This window comes from Mugil cephalus, chromosome 22 (assembly GCF_022458985.1).
Source record: "Mugil cephalus isolate CIBA_MC_2020 chromosome 22, CIBA_Mcephalus_1.1, whole genome shotgun sequence".
Taxonomy (NCBI): Eukaryota; Metazoa; Chordata; class Actinopteri; order Mugiliformes; family Mugilidae; genus Mugil; species Mugil cephalus.
Genome location: NC_061791.1, coordinates 1,619,069 through 1,646,276, shown reverse-complemented (window position 1 = coordinate 1,646,276; position 27,208 = coordinate 1,619,069). Strand labels below are relative to the sequence as shown.

The window sequence follows — 27,208 nt, the reverse complement described above, 5'->3', positions numbered from 1 at the left end:
TGTAAAACTTTTAATCGTATTTTACCAGATGTTGTTTGAATAAAACCCTGTTGATTAATGACCGTTTCCTCTTTATAGCATCTGGTTTTCTCAGTGTGTTGAAGGAAAACTTCATCTTTTACTTTTGCTCGTAACTTGAAGCAGCTCGTTTACTTAAATGTGAGAAAAGGACGACGAGGACTGAGATGGTTTGAGTTTATTTCGAGTGCACTCAGAGGCTTTTCACACACTTCACAGGTTAAACAGACTCAGATTACATTTAACGTTTGTTCATGTTCTCTGAAACCTGCCCCGTCCGAGCCCAGAGCGGGTAAAGAAATGGTTAAAGGCACAGTTTCCTTCAGCCCGGGGTTATAAAACAAACACCGGATCATCTGTTGAGCATCAGATGGAGGATGTGCTGCACCAGTCGCAGCGTCGGGCGGCTGATCGGATACTGAGGCGGGAGATTCTCCTCCGCACACGACGGCTTCACAAAGTACCTGAGGAGAGGACGGTAAAGATGTTTTTATTCCTTCTACACGGTGGCAGATCATCACTAACACACAGACACTGTGTTTATTTCTGGTTTCTCTCAGGTCACAAAGCTTAACTGGGTTTAAAATTTAAAGAGCCAAACCTGAACTCCTCTCTGAAGTGTGTGCGCAGGTGTTGAGCCAGCTGGTTGTTGTACTGCAGACACACCAGCAGGAGGCGACAGCGCTGGAAGAGCAGGACGGACTGGACCGGACTCAGAGCCGAGCCGCCGAGACCCGACAGGGCCAGCGCCACCTGCTGGGCCTGGTAACCGATGAAGGACAACTACAGGGAGCGGCGTAGTATTAGTAGTATTAGTAGTAGTATTAGTATTAGTATGAATGAAACAGTGATGTTTACCAGGTGAGGATGAGGCTGCAGGACTCGGAGAATCCAGCCGACACAGAGGAAGTTATCAGCAGAGAAACACCTGTTGGTCTGAATAAAAGAAGAAGAAGAAGAAGAAGAAGACATGGTTTTGCATAATTGAAACCCCCCCACAGCGATAAATACCTCGTGGCCCAGAAGCAGCAGCTCAAAGAGCAGAGAGCAGGCGGCGTCCAGGTACTCGGCTCGTAAGGTCTGGAGCTGGAAGCAGCAGGTGGTGATGATGATGTAAATATTAAAATGAGGTTTTTATTGTGGTTTTATTAAAGTTGTCAGACAGCAGCTCACCTCAGACTCCGCCTCAGACTCCGGGCTCTGGGTCTCTGGCTGTGGATCACATATTAAAGCCAGCAGCATCCTGGAGGCCAGAGCTCCTCTGCAGAGACACAATAACGTGAACACACAGGATAACACACACACCGGTCACTGCTGATCCTAAACACACACAGCTGAGGCGTTTACTTCTTGGCTGAGAGCAGGTTGATTCTGGCAGCTTCCACCTCCGTCTCCCTGAACATGATGGTGAGAGTCTGGACGATCAGGGAGCTCAGTCTGGAGACAAACAGGGTCTGTTAATCCACTAAAAACACTACAAATACTATATGTGTGTGAAGGTTTTAGGTAGATACAGAAAAACATTTATAAGGCTTCTTTAGTCCTAAGGCACTGGAGGGAAGTTTGAGGTTTAAATAAGAAGGTAAAAAGCATCAGAAACTTGACTGACTTGTTCCTTTAACGTCTAGATATTTGCCTGTTGAAGTTAAGGATTGTAAACAGATCAGATCTGTTTCTGGTTGTGATCAGCCTCCAGCCACCAGGGGGAGCTCTACTCTACTCCACTAACTAATCTGAACCCGAACTTAAACGTGTCTTCCTGTAAACCGAGCAGGTCTCCATCCTCTGGTGGAAGTGAGTCTTACAGGAGCTGATCTGAGGTGTAGACTCCGCTGGGACTCTGAGAACCGTGAAGACACGTCTCCAGAGTCTGAACCATGAAGACGCACACGTCGCTGGCCTGGAACACACCAGAGAGAAACAGTCAGTTTGATTTACGTTTGCTTTTTATTCCAGGTGTTTGCACACGTTGAGCGTCTCACCCTCCAGAAGAGGCGGCGCAGCATGACGTTTCTGTGAGCGGCCGTTCTCAGCTCCTGCAGCAGCAGGTACAACGTCTCCACGCTGATCCCGTCCTGCAGCAGCTCACGGCTCAGCTGACTGAACAGGTGAGACGTCCTCTCCCAGCTGCAACGACACACAGGCTGCCAGCGATTCATCCACATTCACAGCCACAGCCACAGCATCTTAAAAACAGGCCGACGTGGAACAACAACACGGATCAGAGAGTTCACTCTAAATTATCTCTGTTTTCAACTGTCAAAGAGAAGAAGAAACTCAAAGGGAATTATCTCTGTTTTCTATCGATTAACTAATCATCACTGAGCTGCTGATGGAGGCGGAGTCTGTTGAGTCGTGTCTCCTCCTCCTCTAGAATGAAATATCTGATGCTCTGCATAAAAAAGACGTGTGTTTACAACTATACTGATCAGAATCAGACAGAAACGTGTTGATGCGTGAGGAGGAAAAAGGTCGTGTGAGTAGCTGCTCTGGAGATAATGAGGCAGAAGTGTCTATAAGAGGTGAACAGTAGGAATATGAAATAAATAAAGTGTGGATTAAATGAAATTAAAGAGTGACACGGTGATATTTCACATGAAAGACATGAGTTTAGTTTGTGTGCAGACGCTGTGAAGTTGTTATTGCTGCTGGTACCTGATGTGAGGAGCAGAGGGATCGGCTGAAACCAGGAGCCTGGTCCTGTAGCGAGGGTCTAACATCAGCGTGGACCTCTGGACACAAACAAACACAAGCAAACACGAGACAGATGCAGACGTTTAAACCTAAACCCGAGCGTCTGAATCTGTTTTTTAATCATCCCTGAGGCTCTAACGCTCACGATGATGAAGCTGTTCCAGCAGCTCTGCAGGTGGAGGTAAAGCCGGGACGCGGGCGAGACGGCGTAAAGATGCAGCTGGGCCTCCCGCTCCGTCTCCACGGCGACCGCCGCCCCGTCTCGCCTCAGCAGGCGGGACAGGACCGAGCCGAGCCTCCACGGTACCTGGACCATCAGCACCAGCACAGAAAAACCAGGTCAGACCCAAACTCATCTCACACGTTTCAAGTGTCCTGACGCAACGATGCAAAGATGCAACGATGCAAAATCCTGCAGCTTTAGTGTTTAACGTAGTTACTCATTAAGTCCTTTAACGTAATGAGGCTTCAGTGCAAAAACAGAATATATATAAAACATAAATGCTACGCTTTAGGACGAGCTCAGAGCCTCTGTAATTAATGCACATCAATAAAACAGTGGAATCTGATTGTTTCATTAAAGAATCTGTGCACGTAGATGAAGAAAAACACCAGACGGGACATTTTATAGCAGCTTCTTGTCTCCAAACATCCTGAAAACTAGTCGCTACGTTGCTGTGTTTGATTTAAATCGTTTGTTCTGCTGCTAAAGTTTGTGTTTGGTTTAGAGTTTAATTCAGACCAGAAGTTTAAGTTAAAGTTTAAGTTTAAGCTGAATAACCTGAGGATGGAAACCACCGTCGTACCTGAACTAACTCGCGGGTCTTCAGGCTGGTGTCTGAGGGGGAGGTGGGTGAGGTGGGTGAGGTGGGGGAGGTGGGGGAGGAGGAGGAGGAGGAGGGAGGCTGGGGGGGGGGACGGGGGACCCTCAGGAGGCCCAGAGTCTCGGGGTTGGGGCAGGAAGCCGAGCGTCCCGGCTTCAGAACCGGCTGCAGCTCGTCCTTCATCCAGCGAACGTCGCTGCTGACGGAGACAGAAGAAAGAAAAGTTTGATTCCGTTTGTTTCTGAACCATTTTAAATAAGTTTTTTACTCGTCACTCTCAGGTTTACTGAGGTTAGAGGCGACGCTTTAATGAGGTCTCAGCGGTGAACGGAGCAGCCGAGTGTGAGACGGCGTTTACTTCACGCCCAGCGGCTTTACAGCAGCCTGGTTACCAGGCAACGGGCCGACGCTCAGGAGACGCAGCAGAAATAAACGTTTATTAGGACGAACTGTTTATATAACGAGGACGTAGACGCATAGAATCACTTATTATAACGTCTGTTTTTATTTAACAGGGTCAAATTCAGGTGTGAATCTCTACGAACGTTCACCTCATATATAGTTTAGAGATTTTAAAGTGGTGTTTAGATCAGGATGGAGCTTAATCCAGACTTTGAACATTAACACATACATTATTGGCTGAACTTTCTAATTCTAACGAGGCTCAGAATAAAAACCTGTTTGATCTTTAACCTGAAGAAATGAACTAATAATTAAACGTGTGACGGTCGGATGAGTTTAACCCAGTGAAGCTCCACTCAGCGAACGCAGTGAATAAGTCATGAAGTTACCTGAGACACTGATGAGGCTCATTATACACTCAGGCAGCTACACAGCTTTCATTTAACACAGCATCTTATTTTTCTCTTTTCCTGTAAAGCTGTTCATTGCTCTTTACAGAGTTTGTCTGTCGTCGTGACTCCAGGAAACAAACTAAACCCCTGAACAAACTCATAAAGCTGAAGAACTCGGGACCGAGACGCAGAGAAGCAGCAAACGTTTCATAGAGGAACTGAAAAGTAAGAGCCAGAGCTCAGCTTCCAGACACCAGATACCTCTAACACACAGGTGAGTACAGGTGTGTGTGAGTACAGGTGTGTGTGAGCACAGGTGTGTGTGAGTACAGGTGTGTGTGGGCGCTCACCTCTCTGCAGGACGTCCTGTGGAGGAAGCAGAGAGAGATGCAGGTTAGAGTTACAGGAAAGAAATAAAAGGAAACATGAGCTGCACTCAGGTCTCAGACTGATTTCCACCCTGATTTAATCCCGAACAAAGCGACTCACAAACCTTCACGCTAAGATTTTACAGTGAATAAGAAACAAACGACACGGTTAAAGAAATAAACGTGAGCCGAAACTAAAGCTGAAACACTGATGGAGATTTAAAAGGAGATTCACTGAATTTATGTCTCGACATTTTCTTTTTTTCAAACATAAAAGCAAATTTAAAACCAGCTCAGATTCAAGAACAAACACTGAAATCTGAGTTACACATTCAGATTAAATGTTTTAGACGCTGAACGATGAGAAAATCGGCACCAAAAACAATAACAGCAAAAGACTTGGTTGAGTCAGTGAACTCGTTTATTATCTTTCCCTTTATTTTTAACAGGAAACACGTGACTTTTGATGACAGAGTTCGTTTTGTTTCACAAATGACTGAACGTTTTGTGTCTTTTCGCTCCGTGTTGAGTCTCCACCAGCGGCTGAAACAAATATCCCACATTTATCCCACGATTTACTGGACAAACGCTGCTTTTCTCTGTTTTCTATGATTGTAAATTTAATTTTTACACTAACTTTGGCCAAAAACGCGGAACATTTAATGGAGGCGGAGTTTGTTTAGATGCGTCAGTTCAACATTCAGCCTCTTTTAGCCTCATTTTTGGTCTCCACCACCTCCAGCCTTCGACTAATTGTTCATTAACACTCGCTGCTTTCAGGACGTCTTTAAAAAAAATGTTATATATTATATTTTAGCTCCATTTTTGGTCTCCACCACCTGGTGAAAGAAATATCTGACATTTAACCAGACAAATGCTGCTTTTCTCTGTTTTGCATGATTGTAAATTCATTTTTTTAACCAACACTTTGCGGCAACATTCAGCCAATTTTGACTCCAGCCTTTGACTAATTGTTATTAATATTGTTGGTGTAAAAACCTTCGTCTCTACCTTCTGACGTGGGCGTTATCGCTGCACAGTGGCTGTTTCTCCGGGACGAAGGACCCGCCGGAGGAAGCCCCGCCCCCTTGTCTCTCCTCAACCAATCGCGGCCCTTCCTCGCGGGCTTTTCGGCGACGTAGGTGATTCGCACGTGTTGGCAGCGTTCTCTGTCCTTCCCCCTCAGGAAATCTGGGAGGTCGTTCACCTGTGGAGACCAAACGGAAAAGAAGATTCTGTGTAAAAGGACGTATTTAGCATCACAAAAAAACAATATTTATTCTCTAGTATAAATGGAAACACATATACTTTCACTTTCCTGTTTACATACAATGGTTTTTGTTTGAATTTAATCATTTTCTCTGTTTAGTTTTGTATTTTTAACAGGTTTACATCCAAACAAAGAACAAATCGGAGCCAAATCTTCATAAAATGCAACTTAAAGCCATTTTAAAGATGTAATCTGTATGTAAATATGAATAGAACGTAGCCGTGCACACAGACATATTTATATATATCAACACCACAGAAGAAGACGGCTCCTCGGTGCAGGTGATGCGGACGTTGTGCAGCTTTATTTACTCGGTCGTGTTATGGAAGCGGCTGAAGCTGTGAAGAGATCAGCTCCGGTAGTAAACTCACCGTTTAACACAGACCGGATTAGAGGCTGAACCGCTGACATAACGAGATCAGGTCTAAATTAGAGGCTCAGCCGTCGCACGTTGGGATTCCCTCCCTCCGGGATCCTGCAGGTTACGCAGCGCTCAACCTATTTTAAGCTTGTGCTGGTGCAGACTGGAAATAAAAATAATAATAATAATAATAATAATAATAATAATGATCTAAATATGATGTTTCTCTTCTGGTTTCCTTTCATTCTGAGTTGTGTCAGCATCAAACAAGTGAATCCAAGTGCAAGTTCTTTCTCTTTTAACTCCTAACTTGACTAATTGAGTTCATTTGTTTTGCTTTTTCTGTTTTTATTTGTCTGATTGTGAAATGAAAAAGATTAAATACGTTCAGTAAAGATCAATATGAGTTAAACTGGTAAGAGAGACACACACGTCTCTGCATTACCTCCATAAAACCTGAAAACCTGATTATTTACAGGCAGGTTCAGTCATAAAAGTATAAAAGTGCTTGAGCGTAGCAGGATTTCTGGACTTTTATTTGAAATAGATAGATAATAGAAATAGATAATGACGTTGTCTGGACCTGGATCTAATAACACTTCAAATACGACATCACAAAGTATTTTAAAGCAGCTTTTCTTTCACATTTCAAACTCTAGTAAGAATGAAGTAAACACAGCGTAAACATGAGACGGTCTTAAGTGTTATTTACGAGCTCTGAATCAGTTCCCTCAGTAAAAATAGCCGTGCAGTGAAACCGAAGTTGATGTGTAATCTGAAGAATTTAACACCGATCGAACAGCAGGAGACTGTTAGTTAATGAGGACACAGTGTGACGCGCAGGTATTTTCACTGGCTTTGTTCACAGATGAGGTCGTGACTAAAGTTGATCTTATTATCGATTAATCGGCTCATGTCAGATCAGTCATCACGTTGTTTGGTGCCTTCAAGCGTAACTGAAAATATTCAGTTTACTACAGGACAAAGGAGAAAAGCTCTGGAAATAAAGAAGGAATGATGGCAAATTAATGAAAACCCTAAATAATTCACAGTCTGCTGCTACTAATGATTTCTTACATTATTAATTAATCTGCTAATTAATGAGAAAACTGTTTCTCATTTGATTTAAAACCTGTAAATGTTTCATTTTCCTTCATACACGTAAAAGAAAAAGCTTCAAATCATCACATTTCAGCATCTTTAACCAGGAAATATGATCACGATATATGATAAACATGTAAAATATCTTCTAAAATTCAGATTAAAGCGCAGATAAGACAAAATATTACACAAAAACAGTTAAAATAATCATTCTCCTTCCTTTTCCTTCTTCTTCTGTCAGTACAGGACTAATAAAATAGTGAAACAGGAACATCAGAGGCCGAGGCTTTTATGGAAGATGTTCAGGATTTTCTTTTAAATAAAATTCTGCTATTCATAAAACTTTTAAGGATAAAACCACCGAATCATTTTATAAGAGAATAGTTACTGCATTTTAAACTTGGTGACAATGATCATTTAATAAAAAAAGATTAATAACTGTACATCTACTAATTTCCACTTCAGAGACTCACTTTTAAAAGCCTGAGATAAGATAAGAGCAATAAGATCACGTCAGGTCACAGTTCTACATAACATGATGCGCAGTGAAATTTACTGTTGTACCTGCAGCCAGTAGTAAATAAAAACATTAATGAATCCACACAGCACAAGGTACAAAATGTAGATATCAATGCATAACTGACAAAAAATAAATAAATAAAATTGAATAACATAAAATCTAAACTGTGAACTTGAAAGGTAAACTTAAAGATCGTATTTACATGATAAATAAAATAAACATTTCTTTGGTTATTGGACCAAATAAGACACTGAAGTCCTGGCTGAGGCTTTTATGGAAGATGCTGTGGATATTTTTTTAAGCAGAATATTATTATGAATGAATATAACATCTTTACTACATTATCACTGCCCGTAAATACTGTATTTTATTAATTAATCAATAGTCAATTCCTCTATATCTGTATTTTCCATGTATTTTTTATTAAAATGAAATTTTCTTTTGACATTTCTCTTGACAAATTAATAAAGGATTTGATTAATAACTGATAAATTTAAACTCTAAAAAGTCACTGATTAATCAATATTTAATTGATTTATATTTGTATTTCCCAGTTTGATGTTATTTTATTAATTTAAAATGTAAAACTTTTTTAAGTAAATTAAAACTTAATTTTTTGAACTTTCTCTATAGATAAAAACAGTAGAAATGTATTTATTATTATTTTAAATTAATATTCTTCTTCTTTACATTTTCTTTTTCTTCTTCTTCTTTTTTTTTTAAACTCACCAGCTCGATGTCGCGCACGCGCCCGAAGCTAACGGCCGTGGTGAGCGTGCGCGGCGGGTATTCGGTGAGGTACACGCGCTCGTCGGTGAGGACCGCGTACATATACACCTTGTTGACGGTCTCCGACACCACCACGCACGGTTCGTGGGTTCGGATCCGCTCGTACACCGCCCGCTCCGTGTTCCGCTTCAGGAACGAGTCCAGCTTCGCGTTACGGCGGCACAGCAGCGTCCCGGAGCCGCTGCCGGTGCCGGAGCCGGTCCGGGCCATGACGGAACCGGAACTTTGGGGAAGTTTAACCTCCGCTCTGGTGCGAGGCTGGCGGTCTAGTGTCACTTTCCATCCGGTGAGTTTGAACTCGACGCTTTAAAGCCACCGGGGAGGTAACGGACGCCGGTACCGACACGGAGTGAGCAGGTAAACCGCCGCTGGCTCGCTCCATCACACACACTGGTCCCTGATTGGTCCGCGCAGTGGACGCTTCTAATTGGCTGGATGATAAGTGGCTATTTCAGGAGTAATTTCTACTGCGCATGCTTGGTTCGGATTAACCTGGGATGACATTTCCTGGTCGCCCCCAGCTCCGCCCCCTCCCTCCGACCTTTGACCTTTCAATCTGAGACACGCAACAAATACAAAGTTTTATTAAAACAAACAAAAGTTATTATATATTACTCAACGATTTACAAATAAATAAATAAAAATAAATAAATAAACAGACCTCAATCTGAGTCTATTGCACAATAAATATTATATTTTTAAAATATTGTTAAAATAAAATACAAATATATTTTAGAATACATTCTAATAAAATAAATACAATAAAAATAGATTAAAGCCTTAGATTATTGCACACATTTTTTTATTTAATAAAAATAACACTTATACAATATTTTTTTAAAACTGTAGAGTAGAAACAATTCTTAAACGTAATGCATAAATAAATAAATAAATAAATAAATAAATAAAATAACTTTTCAAACATTGCCATGTAGCTCCTAACCTAACATGCAATTTTTGTTTAATTGTTAAAAATGCTAAAAAAAAAAAAAATTAAAATAAAATAAAATAAAGAAGAATAAAACAATTAACTTAGATGAGAAACTAAAGTATTTTCTGCAGAATATACAATCAAAATATACATATTAATTATAATATTAAGTTATTTACAGGTGTGAATGAATGAGAACAATGTGAAAAAAATGTAAAACTAATTCAAATCTATTTTATAATTTATAAAAAAAAAGATAAAGAAAAACAGGCATAACTTATTCAGAGTCCAGCTACAAACACTTGTTCCAGCCTCTGAAAAACACATATTTTCTACTTTTCCCAATAATAACCTGAACATCTGTTTGTGTTTGACTTCTGTTCAGATATTGTAATATATTCACTTATATTTTAACCATCATCTTATTATCTGACAAATTAACTAAAAGTAACTAAACTAAATAACTAAAAACTTATTAATATTCAAATAAGTGTTGTTGTGCTTCCTTGATCTCACCACTAGAGGCCAGTATACAGCAGATAATCACAGTTCCCTTTTAAATATTTTAATCTTGACAATTTCACATTTTATAGTTAATTCATGTTCTTGTTGGTCATCTTACTAAATATATTCAAACATTTTTAAGTAATTAATAAATTTACTCTCATCTTAGGTTCATATGAACCAGAAAAAACAAGCTAATGTGTCGTCCGTCCTCCTCTGTGTGACCCGTCCTCTCCAGTCTCCCACATGGAGGCGAATCTGGCTGCAGCTTTGAAGGGGAGCTTTGTAACGGCGTGAAAAGATGTCGCACAAAACACACACACACACACACCGTGAAGTAGAAGTAGATGAAGGCCGTGTTGTCTCAGAGGCCTCAGAGTCGGTCTTTTATGCAGCACGGCGAGAAAAACCGAGACGCTGAAGGGACAGAGAAAAAGCTTCAACTGATCTGAAACTGCTGATTGTTCAGTTTGGAATAAAAAAATAAATAAATAAGGAACAAAAACCAAAAGTTTTAAAAATATTCCACAAGGACGATAAGGAACCGATTTAAACACTGATCTAATGATGCAGTTTCTTTAGTCTTGGACTGACTCTTTTGCCATATTACCAAATATTCGTCATCTAATAATTTCCCTAATTAAAATTTCTATTATTGCTTTTTGGCTATTTTGGTAATATTTAAAATAAAAATAAAATAAAACACTAATTTCCCTGCATGGATCAGTAAATCTTGAATATTGCAGCATATAAAAAAAATAAATAAAAACAAAATAGAAACAATTTCACAAAAGTAAAACAATTTTCTGAGTCTAGGGTTGAAATGTAGAAGTATTTCAATGAGTGCGGGTCAGAACTCTGTGGTTCTGGTCAGCTGGGCCTCACTGTACTCCTCCATCACCATCATCGTCTTCATCGTCCTCGCCATCACTGTGTGTGTTTGTGTGCAATAACACAACGAGCGGCCAGTGTGGGCTGACCGCTCACACTGAGGCCTTTGTTCTGGGGAAGAAGGAGTAAACAGCAGCAGAGATGGAGAATATAACCTCATGACACACTGGCTTTCGGCCGCCGTTGACCTTCGCGGCTCCTCGGAGGCTGAAGGTTGGAGGTTTAAAGTTCAGAAATCTAACTCTTGGTATTTTTTGTTCATTTCACTGGTGTTTTATAACGAAATTAAATAAAAAGATGCTACAGGTAAATACTAGTATATTTACACAGGGCTGCAATAGTTTTAATAATAAACAGGCATTCAAATAACATCTCCTGAGAAGAATTTGTAGGCAAATCATTAGCGTAGGCAACACTAAGCTAGCTACTAAAGTTCTCAGGTCTGTCACTGGTGACCTGATGCTTCTGACAAGCATTTTTAGTCACTAGCAATCCTGGGCTAATCACGAGCATCCCTGTGATAGCGATTAGCATATATCTGGGTCGGTTACTGGCATCCTTAGGTCAGTCATTAGCATCCCTAGTATTAGCACTAGCATCTCTTGTTAGCAACTATTTCAAGGTTAGTCATTAAGAGTCCCTAGAACAGCCACTAGCATCTCTAGACTAGCAACTATGTCAAGGTTAGTCGCTAAGCGTCCATAGCATAGCCACTAGCGTCCCAAGGTTAGAATCCCTAGGCGAGTGACTAATTTGCTAGTGCTAGTCATTAGCATCCCTGTCATAGCCACTAAGACAAACGTTCGCAGTCACTAGCAGTCTAAGGCTGTTCACTAGTATTCACATGTTAGCAGCTAGCATCCAAAGCTTTGTGACTAGCATAGCATTGCTGGTGACTAGATGGAGAATGCTAGTTATTTGCCTATATTATAAACTAACCTAAAAAATGAAACTAGTCCAAAGATGCTAGTTGCTATTCCTACAATGCTAGTGACTAATTGAGGCTAATAACTAACCAAGACTGTCCTTGAAGTAGCTGCTAGCCAAGTGGCTATGCTAGGGGTGCTAATGACTGACCTAGCATTGTCTGTGATTTGCGTTAAAGGTTGGTCACTAGCTATGGATGTTAGCCGCTAATGTAGGGATGCTAATAACTGATCTACATGTCCTAGTCGCTAGCCTAAGAATGCTAATGACTAGCCTGGGGAAGTAAGTAGCTAGCATAGCATTGCATAGCATTTGTGACTAGACTGAAAATGCTAGTTATTTGCCTATATTATAAACTAAACTAGAAATGAAAATAGTCCAAAGATGCTAGTTGCTATTCCTACAATGCTAGTGACTAATTAAGGCTAATAACTAACCAAGACTGTCCTTGAAGTAGCTGCTAGCCAAGTGACTATGCTAGGGGTATGCTAATGACTGACCTAGCATTGTCTGTGATTTGCGTTAAAGGTTGGTCACAAGCTATGGATGTTAGCTGCTATTGTAGGGATGCTAATGACTAGCCTGGGGAAGTAAGTAGCTAGCATAGCATTGCATAGCATTGGTGACTAGACTGGAAATGCTGGTTATTTGCATACATTGTTAACTAGTAATGCTAGTGATGTTTATAAAGTACTGGATGTTATTACCATCTTTAACCTTTCTTGTTTTGCCACTACTGTTAATTTTTATACTTATGAAAAATATGTTTCTGTGTTGTTGTTGTTTATTTCCTAGTTCTTTGCGCATAATTTATGATGTCAGGATGTTCACAGCTTCTGTAGTTGTTCCCTCACAATAGACTATAGTTCGGACATTTAATCTTGATCAAATGATTCGTGCTTGACTGGAAAAAGAACAGAAAGTCCAAACAAAAGACAAAGAAACAAGAGAGAGAGAAAGGAGGAGGGGAAAAAAACGACTGAAATCTCTCTATTTCTGCCTCTTTATGTGAGCGGCGGGTCGGTGCTGTCCGTCCTCCTCCGAGCTCCGCCGGAAATCACCGAACAGAACCGAACCGCTCCGAGCTGAAGCGACGGCGACAGATTAACGGAGACGTTTCATAGTTTAATAGCTGATAAACAACAAAAAGACAAGGATGACGGCTCTGACCAGCTGGGAGCTGTGTGTCAAATACGCTCTATTCATCTTCAACTTCGTCTTCTGGGTAAGAGTCAGAATTTAAAATAATAACACAAATGTTCACGTTTATATTTCACTGTAAGTCTCGCTAACATTTTCCTAAAAACAACACTAACAGTCAAACTTGACAAACGGCGTACAAATATTTATTTATACAACTTTTCGTGATATTATTAACTGTGTTAAGATTATTTGTGCCACGGTTTAATTTAAGCCGAATTTAAGACCTGATCTGCTCCGTTTTATTTGAGTATTTAGGAATATTATTCATTGAATATATTTTGTTTAGTAATGAAAGAAACACAAAATGTTTATATTTTTAAACAGGGTGCGGTGCATGAAGCGTTTCAGGTGTGGATTGTCTCCCCACTCAGTGACAGAAGTGATCTTTTTTATAAACAGTGTGATCGTGTGTGTTATGTGGAAGTGGAAATAATACAAATACGTGTCTGTGGCAGAATAACCACGTCTGACTATTTCAGTTTCTACATAGTAAAACATCTGACCTGAGTTTAGTGAATTAAAATAATATTTTCTCAATATCTTCACGTAAATAAAAATATATTTTATTATATATATATATATATATATATTTTTAATACAACCTAAAATGTCTAGCATCATTTTTTTTTTCAGACTATGCCAGATCTTATTAGCATGACTAACACCAGGGTGGTGTTGACTCACTTCGTTTCTGCCAAATTGAAACAAAACTAATAGAGACACAACAAACAGACACGAGGAGCTACAACAAATATCAACTGTGACTGAACCAAAAAAGTTGAATTTGAAAAGACTACAACCAGTGTAACCAGTGTTACACTTCGCACCTGAGAGGAAATAACTCTTCCCTCCAGCAGGTGGCAGTAGTCTGCATTTCTCATTCAAACGGGGGAAAGGGAAGAGCTAATATTAGGTAAGAGGCTAATAAATGTTTAAATAATGAAGCTAGGAAGAACTACTATTAGCTGGCAGGCAAGCAAATAAGGAAGAGCTACTATCAGTTGCGATGCTAGAAAATTAGGACAAACTACTATTAGCTACGAGGCTAGGAAGACCCACTATTAGCTGTTAGGCTAGAAATTAGGAAGCGCTACCACTAGCTGGGACGCTAGGAAGTGGTGGCCACTAGTTACCTGGGAGGCTAGGGTAGAAGCGCTCTGTTAGCTGGGTGGCTAGGACAGCTACTATTAACTGATAGGCTAGGAACTTTAGCTAGTCGGCCGGCCACCATTAGCTGGGACGCTAGGAAGAGCTGCTGTTAGCTGGGTGGCTCGGACTAGCTACTATTAACTGGGAGGCTAGGTGGCTAGGAAGCGCTGCTGTTAGCTGGTAGGCTCGGACTAGCTACTATTAACTGGGAGGCTAGGTGGCTAGGAAGCGCTGCTGTTAGCTGGGAGGCTATGAAGAATTGCTCTTAACCAGGAGGTTAGCAAATTAGGACGAGCCACTATTAGTTGGGAGGCTAGAAAATTAGGAAGAGCTACCGTTAGCTGGGAGGGTAGGACTAGCTATTATTAGCTGTGATGCTAGGACTAGCCACTGTTAGCTAGGAGGTAACAACAGAGCCACAGAACCAGTGGGTGGAGGTTTAGTCAAATTGCTGCTCGCTGTGGTTTGAATAATCAAGTCACATCTTAAGAACAGAGCGACCTGATTAGGTTGTAAACAAGAAATAGCTTCTGAATTTCATGACTTAAAATGACAACAACATTTGTTAAGCCTAACGCTAACACAGGTGTTAGCTTTTGCTATTATTAGCGGCTAATTTAATGTGTTTTTTGTCAAATATTTAACATGAGAAGGAGATTTTATCTCCTGTAAAGAATCAGATAACAGAGAAAAGATATGTCCTGTGTGCAACATCCGACAATTATTATCTGTGCAACTCAATACTTTTTGCATATATACCAATACTATTTTTTTTATTCTACTCTAATTAATCTTATTATTTATCATTTATACAGTCCACTCTTTATTCTTGTTATTTTTCTGCCCCTGTGCATTTTGTTGGAAGTTGCAATTTCCCCATCATGGGACAATTAAAGGAATTCTAATTCTAATTCTGATTAGCTGTTAGCAGGTAGTTTTTATTATTATTATTTTTTAGGAGATGAGATCAGAAAAGACGTCCAGGCCGACGGGAAGTTCAGTAATTTATTAAAGTGGAGGTTTTACAGGTGACTTGGGAGCAGGAATCCTGAGGTGTCACATATCAGTAGGTGACAACAGGAGCAACCAAACGATCCAGCAGAGACGGAAGCGCTGCTTCTTCTTTAAACCTGAACCGTGGCACCGAACATGACGATTTATACAAACACCTTTGTCACTGAAGGCATTTTTAAAAAGCATAAAGTGAAGAGAGACAAGCAAACCGAGGCCTCGGCAGCTTCTAAACAAAGCTGCTGTTGTTGGTTTCGTTGGCGTGCGGTGGGACTAGAAGGGTTCGATTTACCTTCCGGTCCCTGGAGGTGTGTGTGTCTGTGTGTGTCTGTGTGTGTGTGTGTGTGTGTGTGTGTGTGTGTGTGTGCGTGTGTGTGTGAAGGAGAATATAGTTTGGACTGAAACAAGTTGTCTAGATGTCTTTTCTTTGTGTGTTTTTGTTTCTATAGCAACTAAAAACAGGAAGACGTGGTTGTGTGACAACCCACAAACGTCAGGAAATAATTCAGACCGACCTGTCGATGTATTGTCTCTGTGTTTGGTGCAATAAGTCAAGGAATAATATAAGAAGTATTTATTTATTTATTGGATTGAACATTGGTGCATTAGGCCTCATGCTAATATTAAGACCAGTGTTTAGGATATAAGAAAACATGTCTGATTTATTTTTAACCAGTGGTTGAGATTAGATTTCAATCAAATAAACGACTAAATGAAGAAGTTCTATTTAATCTTTAACAGAGAGGACATTGTCAAACCTCCCGTACACTCATACGTACAATCATTAGGTTCAGTAGTTAATACACACTAAGATCCACCTTCATGACTCAGAACCAGAATCAGAACGATTCATCTGGATGATCATTGTGGATGACTTGGTTTGTGCCGTTAATCTGGACTGAATTAAACGGTTTAGAGTGATATTAGCTTTGGTTTTAGACGGAGTTTAAGACCAGATTTATATCAGATTTGGATTTGACCAGTTTGTGACTTAATGTTGGACCTGAAACTGATATTGGACTGGGTCAACGTTAAGTTATAGTTAGATTAGTGATATATGTGGTTTGTTTTTTAACCACCTTTGAACGTTATTATTATTATTAGAATGATTTTATACCAGATTTGGACTTGATTTTGAAGTGGTTTCAGACTTGGTATAGGACGGTTTCTTACTTGATGTTGGACTTGAGTAATAGTTAGTATTAGTAGGATTAATAACTGGGTTTAGACTGGATTTAGACTTGGTCTTTGGCCAGTTTCTGGCTTGAAGTTGGACTTTATTTTTGAGTAATTCTGGTCCTGGTCTTTGACTGGATTTGTGCTTCACATTGGACGTGTTTCAGAAAAGATTTAGATTAGATTTGGACTTAACTTTGAAGTGGTTTCAGATTTGGTCTTGACTGTGGATTAATATTGGGTTTAGTTTTTAACCGGTTTAGACTGGGTTTAGGCCTGGTCTGAGGCTAGTTTTAGACCAGTTTAGACTTGGTTTTGGACCAGATTCTGTCTCAACTTTAATCTAGACTTGATTCCAGGCTCCACATTAGAAACAGGGCAGTGGAATGTGGTCACGAGTACCGAATAAACTGGCCAGGGAGTGTGAATCAGTGTCTCCAGCTTCTGGATTGTTTTCACCTGGTTTGTTTAGCTCCTCCCACCCGGTCCGACCTATCGTCTGTTCCCTCCACCCACTCCCCTCCCCCTAACATCCACACACAGGTGAATTCACATACAAGGGTGTGGTTCACACACAGGAAAAAAAGGCAGCTACTTCTCTTCTTCCCACACTGTTCTTTACTTGTTCCCGCCGTCTGGCCAGAGGACGCTTCCCTTTTCTTTCTTAAGACGGTTTAAATCTCCAGCTGAGCGTCATGAGTGGACTGCAGTGCATCAAATACCTGGTGTTCGTCTTCAACTTTCTCTTCTGGGTACGTAGAGTCACTCACACGGTGTCGGTGGCGTTTGATTCATGAGCCTCTGAGTGATTTGGTCGGTTTCTTTGATTACACAACTGCTTTAGTTTGAGGGCAGCTCTGATTTGACTTTATTTCTCTTGGGGGGAAAAAACGAACCTTGTGAAACTTATAAAAATCAAAAACTACTGCAGCAACATTCAAATAAATATGTTTAAACTGCTTTGTAAGTTGTGCTGAGGATCTAAATCAGGATGTTTCAATACTTCACAGAACTTTTTATTTGGTCCTTTACTTGTTCTGTGATTAATCAAACATTTTTCAACCCACATTTTAAAAGCAGAGGGTTTTCTGATTGTTTCCATGGCTCTAAGTTAAATAAGTTTTGACTTCTGAACTGTTTCTGTGACGAAACTAAGAACTATAAAGATAATTGATTTCTTACTCCAATTCCATAACAAATTCCATAACTTCCCTGAGAGTCGCCATGTTCTGTGGGTTTTCTTGAGAAATAATCCAGAAGTAGGTGTTAAACTGTTCTCACACACACACACACAGGCTACGAATGATTTTATTTGTTGGTAAATTTGTCTCTTTAAAGTTCTTGAAATGGGATCTATAACTATCAGAAGAAGCGCAGACGATGTGGAAGTGGTAAAAACTTCCTCTAATGACCCTTTTGAATGTAGGTCAGTCTTCATAGAGTTGAAGATTAATAAACATGTTTACAGCCAGGTACAAACACAACTTTGGTGTCTGGACCTGATTTGAAGACAACCACACAGGACACATGTTTAAATGGTTTATTCGTGACCTTTTAGAAAAATGAAGCCCACACACCATGTGATTGAAGCTGCAGTTCCTCTAATGTCCACTAGAGGCTCCAACATTGGGACATAGAGACGGTTTAGACTTCTAGGTCATTTTTGGACCTGTTTACATTATATACAAGCATCAAGTTATACACAGTTAAAGAAACTTAACATACAGTCAGTGGTTCATCTCTTAAAGCTTTGTTTGATCTTCGGGTATGTGGACATTTCTAATGGATTTCACCACTTCCATGAAAACCACGTCCCACAGGACGTGCGTCCAACGTCACATTTCTCTCTAACTCTGTGGTTAATGAGCATTAAACAGGAACCTCGGGGGGAAAATCACTGTTTTCATGGGAGGACGTCTCATGGTTTCCTCCACACAAACATCCCAACTCTCCTGAGCCTTTTCATTCTACGTCCATAATCCTCCCAACAAACCGGGACGTTCAGGCTCAGCTTCCTCCATTTCTAAGGTTTTAACGCAGAGGGAGGATGAACTAGTTCTGAATTAGTTGTGCACATTAACGGATGCGACGTCCTGAACATGTGGGGGCTTCATGTTTGGAGGGTGTGTCCGGCTTCTGTGTTTAACCCTCATTAATCAGGGCAACTTAACGTCATGCGCCGACAGATTCTTAGGCGTGTGGATGTTTACCTTGTCACTGGTGCCGTATGTCAGACAATAATTATGGGCAATTCACTTTCCCATGACTCACAGCGGACGAGCACAAGACTTAAGGCTTTGTTTTTAATGCTTTTATAGTTTCTTCTTATTTTATGATGATTTGATATTAATTTTGTTTCTCATCAAAAATAAATCGTGTCCAAGTTCGCTTGATTATTAATCTACACCGTGGTATGTTGTTATTTGTGTCGCCCACTCTAGCTACCGATTTTCCTAGTGGCCGCTTGTGGTATTGCAGCTAAAATATCTTGCAGTCTTTATCATTTCTGTGTTAGCTTCATGTATTAGCACCAAACGTTGCTGCTTGGTTCAGACCCAGATTCTTGTTGAAGTGGTAGCGTTACTGTCCCAGCTCGGGACTCAGCCACTAGTGGACGTCTCAGTTTAACAGATTTTTAGCTTTTCCTAAATTAGCTCCTTGTTTCAGCTTCGTTAGACGTTATTTCAACCAGGACAGGATGAAAATAAAAGCTTTAGGAAGCGTTAACTCTACAGGAATCTCTGAAATGGAAGCAATGACTCAGTCACCTCGTGTCGTAACTCGAGAGAATGTGAAACAATGGTGACAAGTGATGTAAAGGTTTCTGTTTAAAACGCTGTTAAAGTATTTTTTAAAAATCTGGTTCTAAAACAAAAATGAATCAGCGTTGAAAGTTTCTCTGGTGATTATATTTTGTTGTTTTGTTGATGAGTCAAGCCGATGTCACCGCTCCATGTTTGTGCATTAGAAAGTCCTCAGTCTCCACGTTACATCAGCTCTTATCATAGAAACTTTCCATGTGCCTGATAGGATGAGGCTGATAAGATAAGCTGAGCCGCAGGGTTTCGTTTTGAAAATGTTTTGCGTTCATGTTCCTCCAGCACAGACGGCTTAAAACCAAAATTATAGCTGTTGACGGTTTGGTTCATGTTGTTGTGGGTGGACGGATGTTTTGTGTGTGATTCATAGTCAAGTGACGGAAACACAACAGGCTTCTGGATAATATTTGAGTAAAGAGACACGACATTCTTTACATTTACGTCCAGAGGTGAATTTGTGAACTAGATGAGAATCTGACAAGTTTGAGCATTTTTCTGTGTGTGGGTTGAACATTCAGCAGGTTAAACTTCATTCCCCAGCTGTTTGCTTTCCCTAAGAGCAACTTATGCAACCTCCTCGTCTGATTGGTCCTCCACTTGGACCAGCGTCTGTTCTGTAAACAAGGGCATGAATAGAGAAAATTTGCAAGAAATAAAAGCACGTAAAGGCCACTTGCGTTTCTATAACGATGTTTCATTCTAGTTGCGTCTTCAGTTCCAAATGACTGGTGTTAGATTAGGTTTTTATTCGGAGCATTTGTGGGTGGTGCACACCTGAATCTTGCATGACTAGAGCCTCTTAAAGACCAGATATGTTATGAACTGTTTGTCCTACTTGCTGGTCTGCTCTCCACCAATCAGAGGCTTCTACCCTTTTAAGTCCCCACTTCCTGTGTTTCTGTTACTAGGTTAGAAAATCAGTAACCAAAAAACAAAAAGTTAATGTGTAGACTTCATTAGCATTAAAACTTGTTTGTAATTTCACATTTTCTTGTAATTTGTGAAAAAACATACAGGTGTGGGTATAGTAGAGTAAATAACCAAACTGGTGAATGCATGTTAGCATGATTGCTAATGTTAGCGTTCACATTTTTTAAGCGGAATTGACGCCCACATTGTTTTGTCTTGATATAGACTGTTAAAAAGATGGATGATAGAACTGCTCCTCTAAAGTGAAGCCAAAGCGAGTAGAGCGCCCCCTGGTGTCTGGCTGCGGTGTAGGTCATAAGCCCCGCCTCCTCCGTTCTAGTGGGCGGGACTTGGGCTGAACTAAAATACACATCTAATTTTTCTTCAAGGATGGTTTCTGTCATCTTAAGTAGTTAAGTAGTTAATGTTCAAGTGTCTTTTTTTTAATTTTTTTTATAAGTTTTGTTGGAGTTAGTTGTCGACGCTATTAAAAAAAAAAAAAAAAAGAGGATGTGACATAATGGCGACCACCAGTTGTCATGCCAACCACTCCTCAAAGATAAGTCCCGAATACAATTCAACATTTCCTTGTAACTGAAGGAGGTAGATCAGAGCGTAATCGAACAAAAACTCGAGTGAGACAGGAGGAAGTGTGGGTGGGGCATCAATATTTCAGCTCCGCCCCCGTACAGATCGGACTCTTGCTCCTTAGTCGGAAGATGGCGCCGCTCGTATCCCAGGAAGATCTCATCAGTTTGGCCAGTGCAAGGAGACGTGTTTAGTCCATATTTATATACGGTCTATGGTCTTAACAGCTAATGTTAGCAACTGTGCTAACAACGTTTTCAGACAATGGAAATTTTTTTAACAATTTTAACTTTTAATGCTAACAAAGTGTACACAGGAAATAATCAAACATTAAAAAAAAAAAAAAAACCTGGTGAAAAATTACCACCAGCATTAGCACGGTTGCTAACGTTAGCCGCCTCTGCCTCCACATTATCTCTACAATCTTACAGGTGTTTATCGTTTAAGGGAACTGACTACAGCATGGCCATTGTCTGTGTAACCTGGCAGCAACAGCAACAAACAAAGATTTGACTTTCAAAGTTTTTCTATGGGGACGGACCTCTGCATGATGCATAACCTAGCAACAAAAAAACTAGCGGTGACCTGGTCTCTTTCACTTTCTGCATATTTTACAACAACGTTGTTGAGTTCAAACTTGCTGTTGTTGTTGCAACGTTAGACAAAAGGATATAAGTTGTTTTATTGCTGTTAGTGGTTTTCCAACAACCCATCAATGACCAGAGATCTCAGATTTAAGGCTGATAAATGTCCTCTGGATAAAGTCCCTTTGCTTTAGCTTTGCTTTGATTTCCACACAGATAAAGAATGTTTTTTTTTTTTTTTTTTAAACCATGTCAGTAAAGACGTTTGTGTTTTTCCCTCCTGCAGCTCGCCGGGACCGGAGTCCTCGCTGTGGGACTCTGGCTTCGCTTCGACTCCAGGACAGAGGGGCTGTTTGAAGGGGAGGGATCACCCTCCGTCTTCTTCACCGGTGAGACATGTCCCGTCAAGTCCTCACCTTCATGCACACAATAGCCAAAACAGTCTGAAGATGCGTCACTCTGGTGTAATTACTATACGTGAGTCAAAATGACCTGGAAGATTATGCAATGCATAAAAATCTGTGGTGATGTAAGAGCTGGAGTGGATGTATTCAGGGTTTTCCATCCCAGCGTGACTGGCTTTTATACAGGAACTGAGACTGAGATGAGTCAAAGGGGTTTGGCGCCATTATTTTTGTCATCACTCAAAGTTTATGAACCACCGGTGACATATATCGACTGGTACATTAAAAAGCTGTGCCTCATTCTTGGTTCTTATTCATCAACCCAACCTGAACCATTACTCATGAAAAACAGCCTCCTGGAAAGAAAGCGATCTGTGACTTTAAAAGCTGGTTGACTCGGTGTTGGTCTGTTGTTGTGACCTGATGCGGGCCATCCAGAGGGCGGCTGAGGCAACTCCTCCAGCGCCGCACACATAGCTTCCATTCTTCGCCGTCGGACAGGGGCGTCTTTGTTCCCGGACTTTTGTATTCTCCAAAGGAACTGTCACAGAACGACGGACTGGCCGCCTCCCTCGCCTCTTTGTGTTGTCGCTTCCATCAAACTGATGAGGGAGGTGGGCAGCGAAGGGCGACGGAGGCCGGGCCTCGAAGCGACAAACATCTTAATAATCACTTCGGAGGAGGAGGAGGAATATTTGTGTGTGTGTGTGCACGACTTGCTGTGACTCATCCTCATGAAAAGAGACGATAAAGAATCAAATCACGGCTTTAAAACGTTTCCCTTGTTCTTATAACATTAGTTGAACGCACAACCGGGGTTTATGGCGACTATCATGTGACGCAACATGCAAATAACTGAGTTTACATATACAAAAATAAACAGGAAAGACGAGTTTACGGTACAGATCGGCTGATTGTGGCGTCTTCCTGCCGGAGATCACCGTTCGTGGACGATGGTCCGCTGTGGCTGGAAGTTCGTCTGGGCTCCTTCTCACCAAAGTGTCCGAGAAAACCTCGACTACGTCAGTCCGGACTTTCCACCATCAGCTTCCTCAAACTCAAGCTGCCTTTGCGTAATGTTGTGTTTGTCACGTTCATGAGTAAACTCCATGCAGACAACCTTTCTTGGTGTAATCGTAACCTCCAAACAGGACGTTGTCTAGAGAGTCCAGTTCATGAGTTGTTGACTCGGACGGCTCCCGTCATTGGGTCGGATTCGTTAAGAGTTGATGTTAGAAGCAGGGAAATGGGTCAGTTTGTGCATCATGTGCCACCCACTTTTAAACTTTATTCCTTTTTACATCAAACGCTCCAACTTCCAGCAGGATGATGCTCCCTGGTTCAGGTTCAGGTTCATGGAAATCTGTGGAACCTTCTAGACAAACGAGTCCGGATCCAACTTAAACCAGAACTTAAAGGTAGATCTGTGGGTAACGTCTTCGTTATCAGACCAGGCCTGGATGGTGTCAGGTTTAGGTTTATGTTGGAGACGATGATATTCCCCGATGGCGTCTTTCAGCCGGATGATGTTTAAGATCTTTATCCGGTCCAGAAACTAGTCGGATCCATGGAGGCCCCAGACTTTATATGCTACAGCAAACCTCACCTTAAAGTTTTCTCCTCCGAACCTGAGAATAAACTGGTTCCCTGGTTGCAGGCGTCTACATCCTGATCGCGGCCGGCGCCCTGATGATGGTCGTGGGCTTCCTGGGATGCTGCGGAGCCATCAAAGAGTCGCCGTGCATGCTGGGATTGGTGAGTCCTCCCGTCTTTCTTTCTTTCTTTCTTCATAAAGTCCCTGAAGGAAGCACTCGGTGGTTAAACTATTTTGTTTTTGTTGTAGTTCTTCCTCTTCCTGCTCATCATCTTCGCTGTGGAAGTGGCCGCTGGGATCTGGGGTCTCTCCAACAAGGACCAGGTAACCAACAAACTTTTCCTGATCGATGTCGGCGGCTGCTCGGGGCCTCGGGTTTGAACTCCTTCCTCTTGTGTCCAGGTGGTGAACGACGTTACTGAGTTCTACAAGCAAACCTACGCCAACTACAAGGAAACCAAGCAGGAAGCTCTGAAGGAGACGCTTCGCCTCATCCACTTCGGGGTGAGAACACCAGCCTTTTCTCAGGCGTCTGAGTTAAATTAGTTCAGAGGCTTGACTTGATTTTCCTCTTCGTAGCTGGACTGCTGCGGCCCAACGGGAACCGTGATCGACGCCGCCAAAGATATCTGCCCCAAGAAGGAGGGGCTGGAGGTCCTCATCACCACGGTAACGAGTTAAACGCGTTTTCAAAAGTAGAAAAACTGTTTCTCAAACGTGTGGACGTCATAATTCAGATCGTTGGCGTCTTTTATTATTAATGGAAAATCTTAAACTAATAATAAAATTAAAAAATGATATTATATTTTATATATATTAACAAACTAAAAGTAATTTAAAAGCCACTGAGGCAAAATATCGATACCAAGTCCGATTTTTTTTATTTATTTTTTTCTTTCACAAGAAATATTGATACTTTTATGACACAGAATCTGTAATTAATTCTAAAAATAGTAAAAAGTGTCGTATAAAATACAAACGTCTAAAGGTATCGGGATATTGGCCTCGGTATTATTTGGTATCGGAGCGAAGAATCGTGGTATCGTTCATCTCAGCTCTTTAAACCTGACTGAGCTCAGACTGTTGTTGTTGTTGTGTATTAAAAATAATCCCCCCCCGGTCAGAGTTGTCCGGCCGCCATCGAGGAGATGTTCAACAACAAGCTGCACATCATCGGAGGAGTCGGTATCGGCATCGGAGTCATCATGGTGAGTCTGGTTTTAAAGACCTGAGGCTAGCGTTAGCTTAGCTCATCACTATTTACCCAGAATTCATAGCAAATAAATGGTTTGTTCATCTGTTGATTCAGGACTGAGGATGAAGAACAAACTTCCTCCTTTTTTATCTGTTTTCTCCTTTATTCTCCTAATTTTCTTTCTCCTTTTCATTCTCCTCCTGTTTTCTTTCTTTTAGTCTTCTTCTCCTTCCTGTTCTCCTTCTTTCCTTCTTCTCCTCTTCTTCCTTTCCCCATTATCATCTTCTTTTCCTTCATCCTCCTTTTTTTATCCTCTTCCACCTCCTTTTCCATTGTCATTTTATTTATTATTCTCCTCTTTCCTGCCTTTCTGTCTTTTTGCCTCCTCTTCTTCGTCTGGGTTCTTTTTGCCTTCGTCGTCTTCTCATTTTTCCCGTTTTCTTCTTCTCTTCTGTTTCCCTTTGTCTTACTTTCCAAATTTTTCATCTTGTATTTTTCTCCTTCTCATTGCTTTTCTTTTTTCTTTCTCCCCTTCCTCCTTTTCCATTGTCATCTTCTCTTCATCCCTGCTTTCTTTGCTTTTTCTCCTCCTCCTCCTCTCTCTTCTTCTGTCTTTGTTAATAAAGTTTTGTATAAATATATTTACATGTATTTATTGTCTGTGTCTCCAGATCTTTGGGATGATCTTCAGTATGATGCTCTGCTGCGCCATCAAGAAATCCAGAGACTTTGTGTAAACGCCAGGACTCCTCCACCTCCACCTCCTCCTCCTCCTCCTCCTCCTCCTCCTCCACGTTAACTCTCCTCCCGTTGTCTGTTATTACTTTTAGAGTCTAAACCATTTTAATAACGGCCGTGCTCTGACCGTCTGGATCCGTGCAGGATGGACTAATCGACCTGTGAGAGTACGGATCCGTTCACCGACGCCTCTTTAGCTTTTTCCACTCGCTCGTCTCTGCTGCAGGAGATTAAATGTTCAAACAGGAGTAAACAGAACAAACAGGACGTTTATAATGACAGGAAGCATCAAAATAAAATAAAATCATCGGTTGATCGTCTTCAGGGTAAAGACTTTCATTACGTCTCTGCTGCCCTCTGGTGGAAATCTTGTTTTATTAACTGAGCTGTAGTTTAACAGGTTTTCTGCAGCTAACGAAGGTCACATTTTATTTTTTACTTTTTTAAATTTTTTTTTATATTAAATCAAATCTGAACTGTCGCGTTTTATGCACATTTTTGTTTTTTGTTTTTTTTGGATTAAAGCAATTACGATTTGTGTCTTAAGATGCCAAATAAATAAACTAATAAACACAAATCTGTGTTAAATGCGTTTGTTGTTACAAAAGTTGGAAAAAATTATATATGAACAGTTTAATCTGTCATACGTGTTATAAACACAGTTCAAAAGTTCGTTAATTCAACTTGATATTTTCTCCTTTCAAAGATTTAACTGTGACAGATTTTCATGTAGCAGAGTCTGAATCATCTGATTTATTAAGTGGATTTGTAAATATTTCCTTGAGCCATTAGTGATGGAAAATAAAGCAATTTTACCCCTAAAAATGAATGAAACATGACACCAGGAACCTAAAAATAAGAGTTTAATAATTGTTCATTTACAAAATACGAGAAAAACATTTAAAAACAGTTCAACTCCAAGTTGTTTTCTGACTTTTACTTTGAAATATGTTTCTCCAGCAGCTGCACAGTCTGGACAAAAAAACTTTTATTTTGTTTTTTGAAAAAAATAAAATACAAGACTCGCACAGACTCACTCCTGATGTTAATCTGAAAATCAATTGTTTTCAGAACGTGAGAAACAAAAATAATTGAAATCTTTATAAAATTCATCATAATTAACTCAACATATAAAAGTAAAGGCTGTTGATAAAACACCAAAATCTGATTAAAGGAAAAACCTCAACATTCGGTGGAAACGAGGGAATATTTGCAGCAGCCAGTTAGCTTAGCCGCAGCTAGCCTAGCTCTATGCTAAGCTACAGCTAACAGATTAAATAAGTGCTAAACTGGCAGCTAGCTTCATATTTGCACATTATCCCCGAAAATGTTGAACTATACCTTTAACGATTTCAGAGGATTCATCCTTTTTTCCATCTGAATTAGCGAACAGCGCTTCCTGTTTGCAGTAATCCCATAAAACCAACCAGCGAAAACTAAAGATTTAAGAGGAAACACTTTATAAAACACCAAATTAAAGGAATGCATCGATTTTAGAGAAAAAGAAAAGGCCACAGATATTAGACCTGGAGCAAAGAGATAATTAGGATTTATCTTTATATTCAACACAATTCACACAAAATGTTGAACTTTTCCTTTAATCCACTGGCGTCAAATTCATTTTAGTTGTTTCAGTTCAGTTTATCTCATGGACCAGTAACACAACAGCACAGTAACCGAGAAGTAACCAGCGTTTTCCATTTGCTTTAGTGCAAAGAAGAAAAAATTAGAATATCACATTTACATTTAAAAGTAAAATTTGACTGTTTTGTTCTGAGTTTAATTTAATTTAGGACGATCTGTTACTTTGACTAAAAAACTGCCTTTGTTTACTATGTAAATTTCA

At 40.5% G+C, this 27,208-nt stretch overlaps 2 protein-coding genes across 4 annotated transcripts; one reads left to right on the top strand and one right to left on the bottom strand.

Moving 5' to 3' along the window:
• Window positions 1-223: 223 nt before the first annotated feature.
• c22h12orf56 (chromosome 22 C12orf56 homolog) lies at window positions 224-9,437 on the bottom strand. Its single transcript, XM_047575845.1, has 14 exons — window positions 8,680-9,437; window positions 5,710-5,905; window positions 4,681-4,696; window positions 3,519-3,735; window positions 2,858-3,019; window positions 2,674-2,750; window positions 2,001-2,145; window positions 1,824-1,918; window positions 1,366-1,455; window positions 1,192-1,279; window positions 1,030-1,104; window positions 877-954; window positions 620-801; window positions 224-482 (listed from the first exon to the last, which is right to left on the bottom strand). The coding sequence occupies exons 1-14, from the start codon at window positions 8,947-8,949 to the stop codon at window positions 371-373; spliced, it is 1,803 nt and encodes a 600-aa protein (XP_047431801.1). The 5' UTR covers window positions 8,950-9,437; the 3' UTR covers window positions 224-370.
• A 3,548-nt stretch (window positions 9,438-12,985) lies between these two features.
• LOC125000058 (CD9 antigen-like) lies at window positions 12,986-25,939 on the top strand. Of its 3 annotated transcripts, XM_047575398.1 has the most exons (9): window positions 12,986-13,217; window positions 21,718-21,820; window positions 23,493-23,590; window positions 23,679-23,753; window positions 23,832-23,933; window positions 24,009-24,098; window positions 24,554-24,637; window positions 25,296-25,370; window positions 25,401-25,939. In XM_047575398.1, exons 1-8 carry the CDS (start codon window positions 13,149-13,151, stop codon window positions 25,359-25,361), a joined length of 687 nt encoding a protein of 228 aa, XP_047431354.1. In that variant the 5' UTR covers window positions 12,986-13,148; the 3' UTR covers window positions 25,362-25,370; window positions 25,401-25,939. The 3 variants fall into 3 exon arrangements, with proteins under 3 accessions (XP_047431354.1, XP_047431353.1, XP_047431355.1); XM_047575397.1 differs by having other exon boundaries at window positions 12,989-13,217; window positions 25,296-25,939; XM_047575399.1 differs by lacking the exon at window positions 12,986-13,217 and adding an exon at window positions 17,104-17,283 and having other exon boundaries at window positions 25,296-25,939.
• Window positions 25,940-27,208: the final 1,269 nt, after the last annotated feature.

Excerpts from the sequence above, each read along its gene's own strand:
- LOC125000058 (XM_047575398.1), top strand. The coding sequence starts at position 13,149 with ATGACGGCTCTGACCAGCTGGGAGCTGTGTGTCAAATACGCTCTATTC. Across the intron at positions 21,821-23,492 it reads ACCCTCCGTCTTCTTCACCG|GCGTCTACATCCTGATCGCG; the intron begins GTGAGACATGTC and ends CCCTGGTTGCAG. Across the intron at positions 23,934-24,008 it reads TTCGCCTCATCCACTTCGGG|CTGGACTGCTGCGGCCCAAC; the intron begins GTGAGAACACCA and ends TCCTCTTCGTAG.
- c22h12orf56 (XM_047575845.1), bottom strand. The coding sequence starts at position 8,949 with ATGGCCCGGACCGGCTCCGGCACCGGCAGCGGCTCCGGGACGCTGCTG. Across the intron at positions 1,280-1,365 it reads AACCTGCTCTCAGCCAAGAA|AGGAGCTCTGGCCTCCAGGA; the intron begins GTAAACGCCTCA and ends GTGTCTCTGCAG. Across the intron at positions 1,105-1,191 it reads AGTCTGAGGCGGAGTCTGAG|CTCCAGACCTTACGAGCCGA; the intron begins GTGAGCTGCTGT and ends TGCTGCTTCCAG.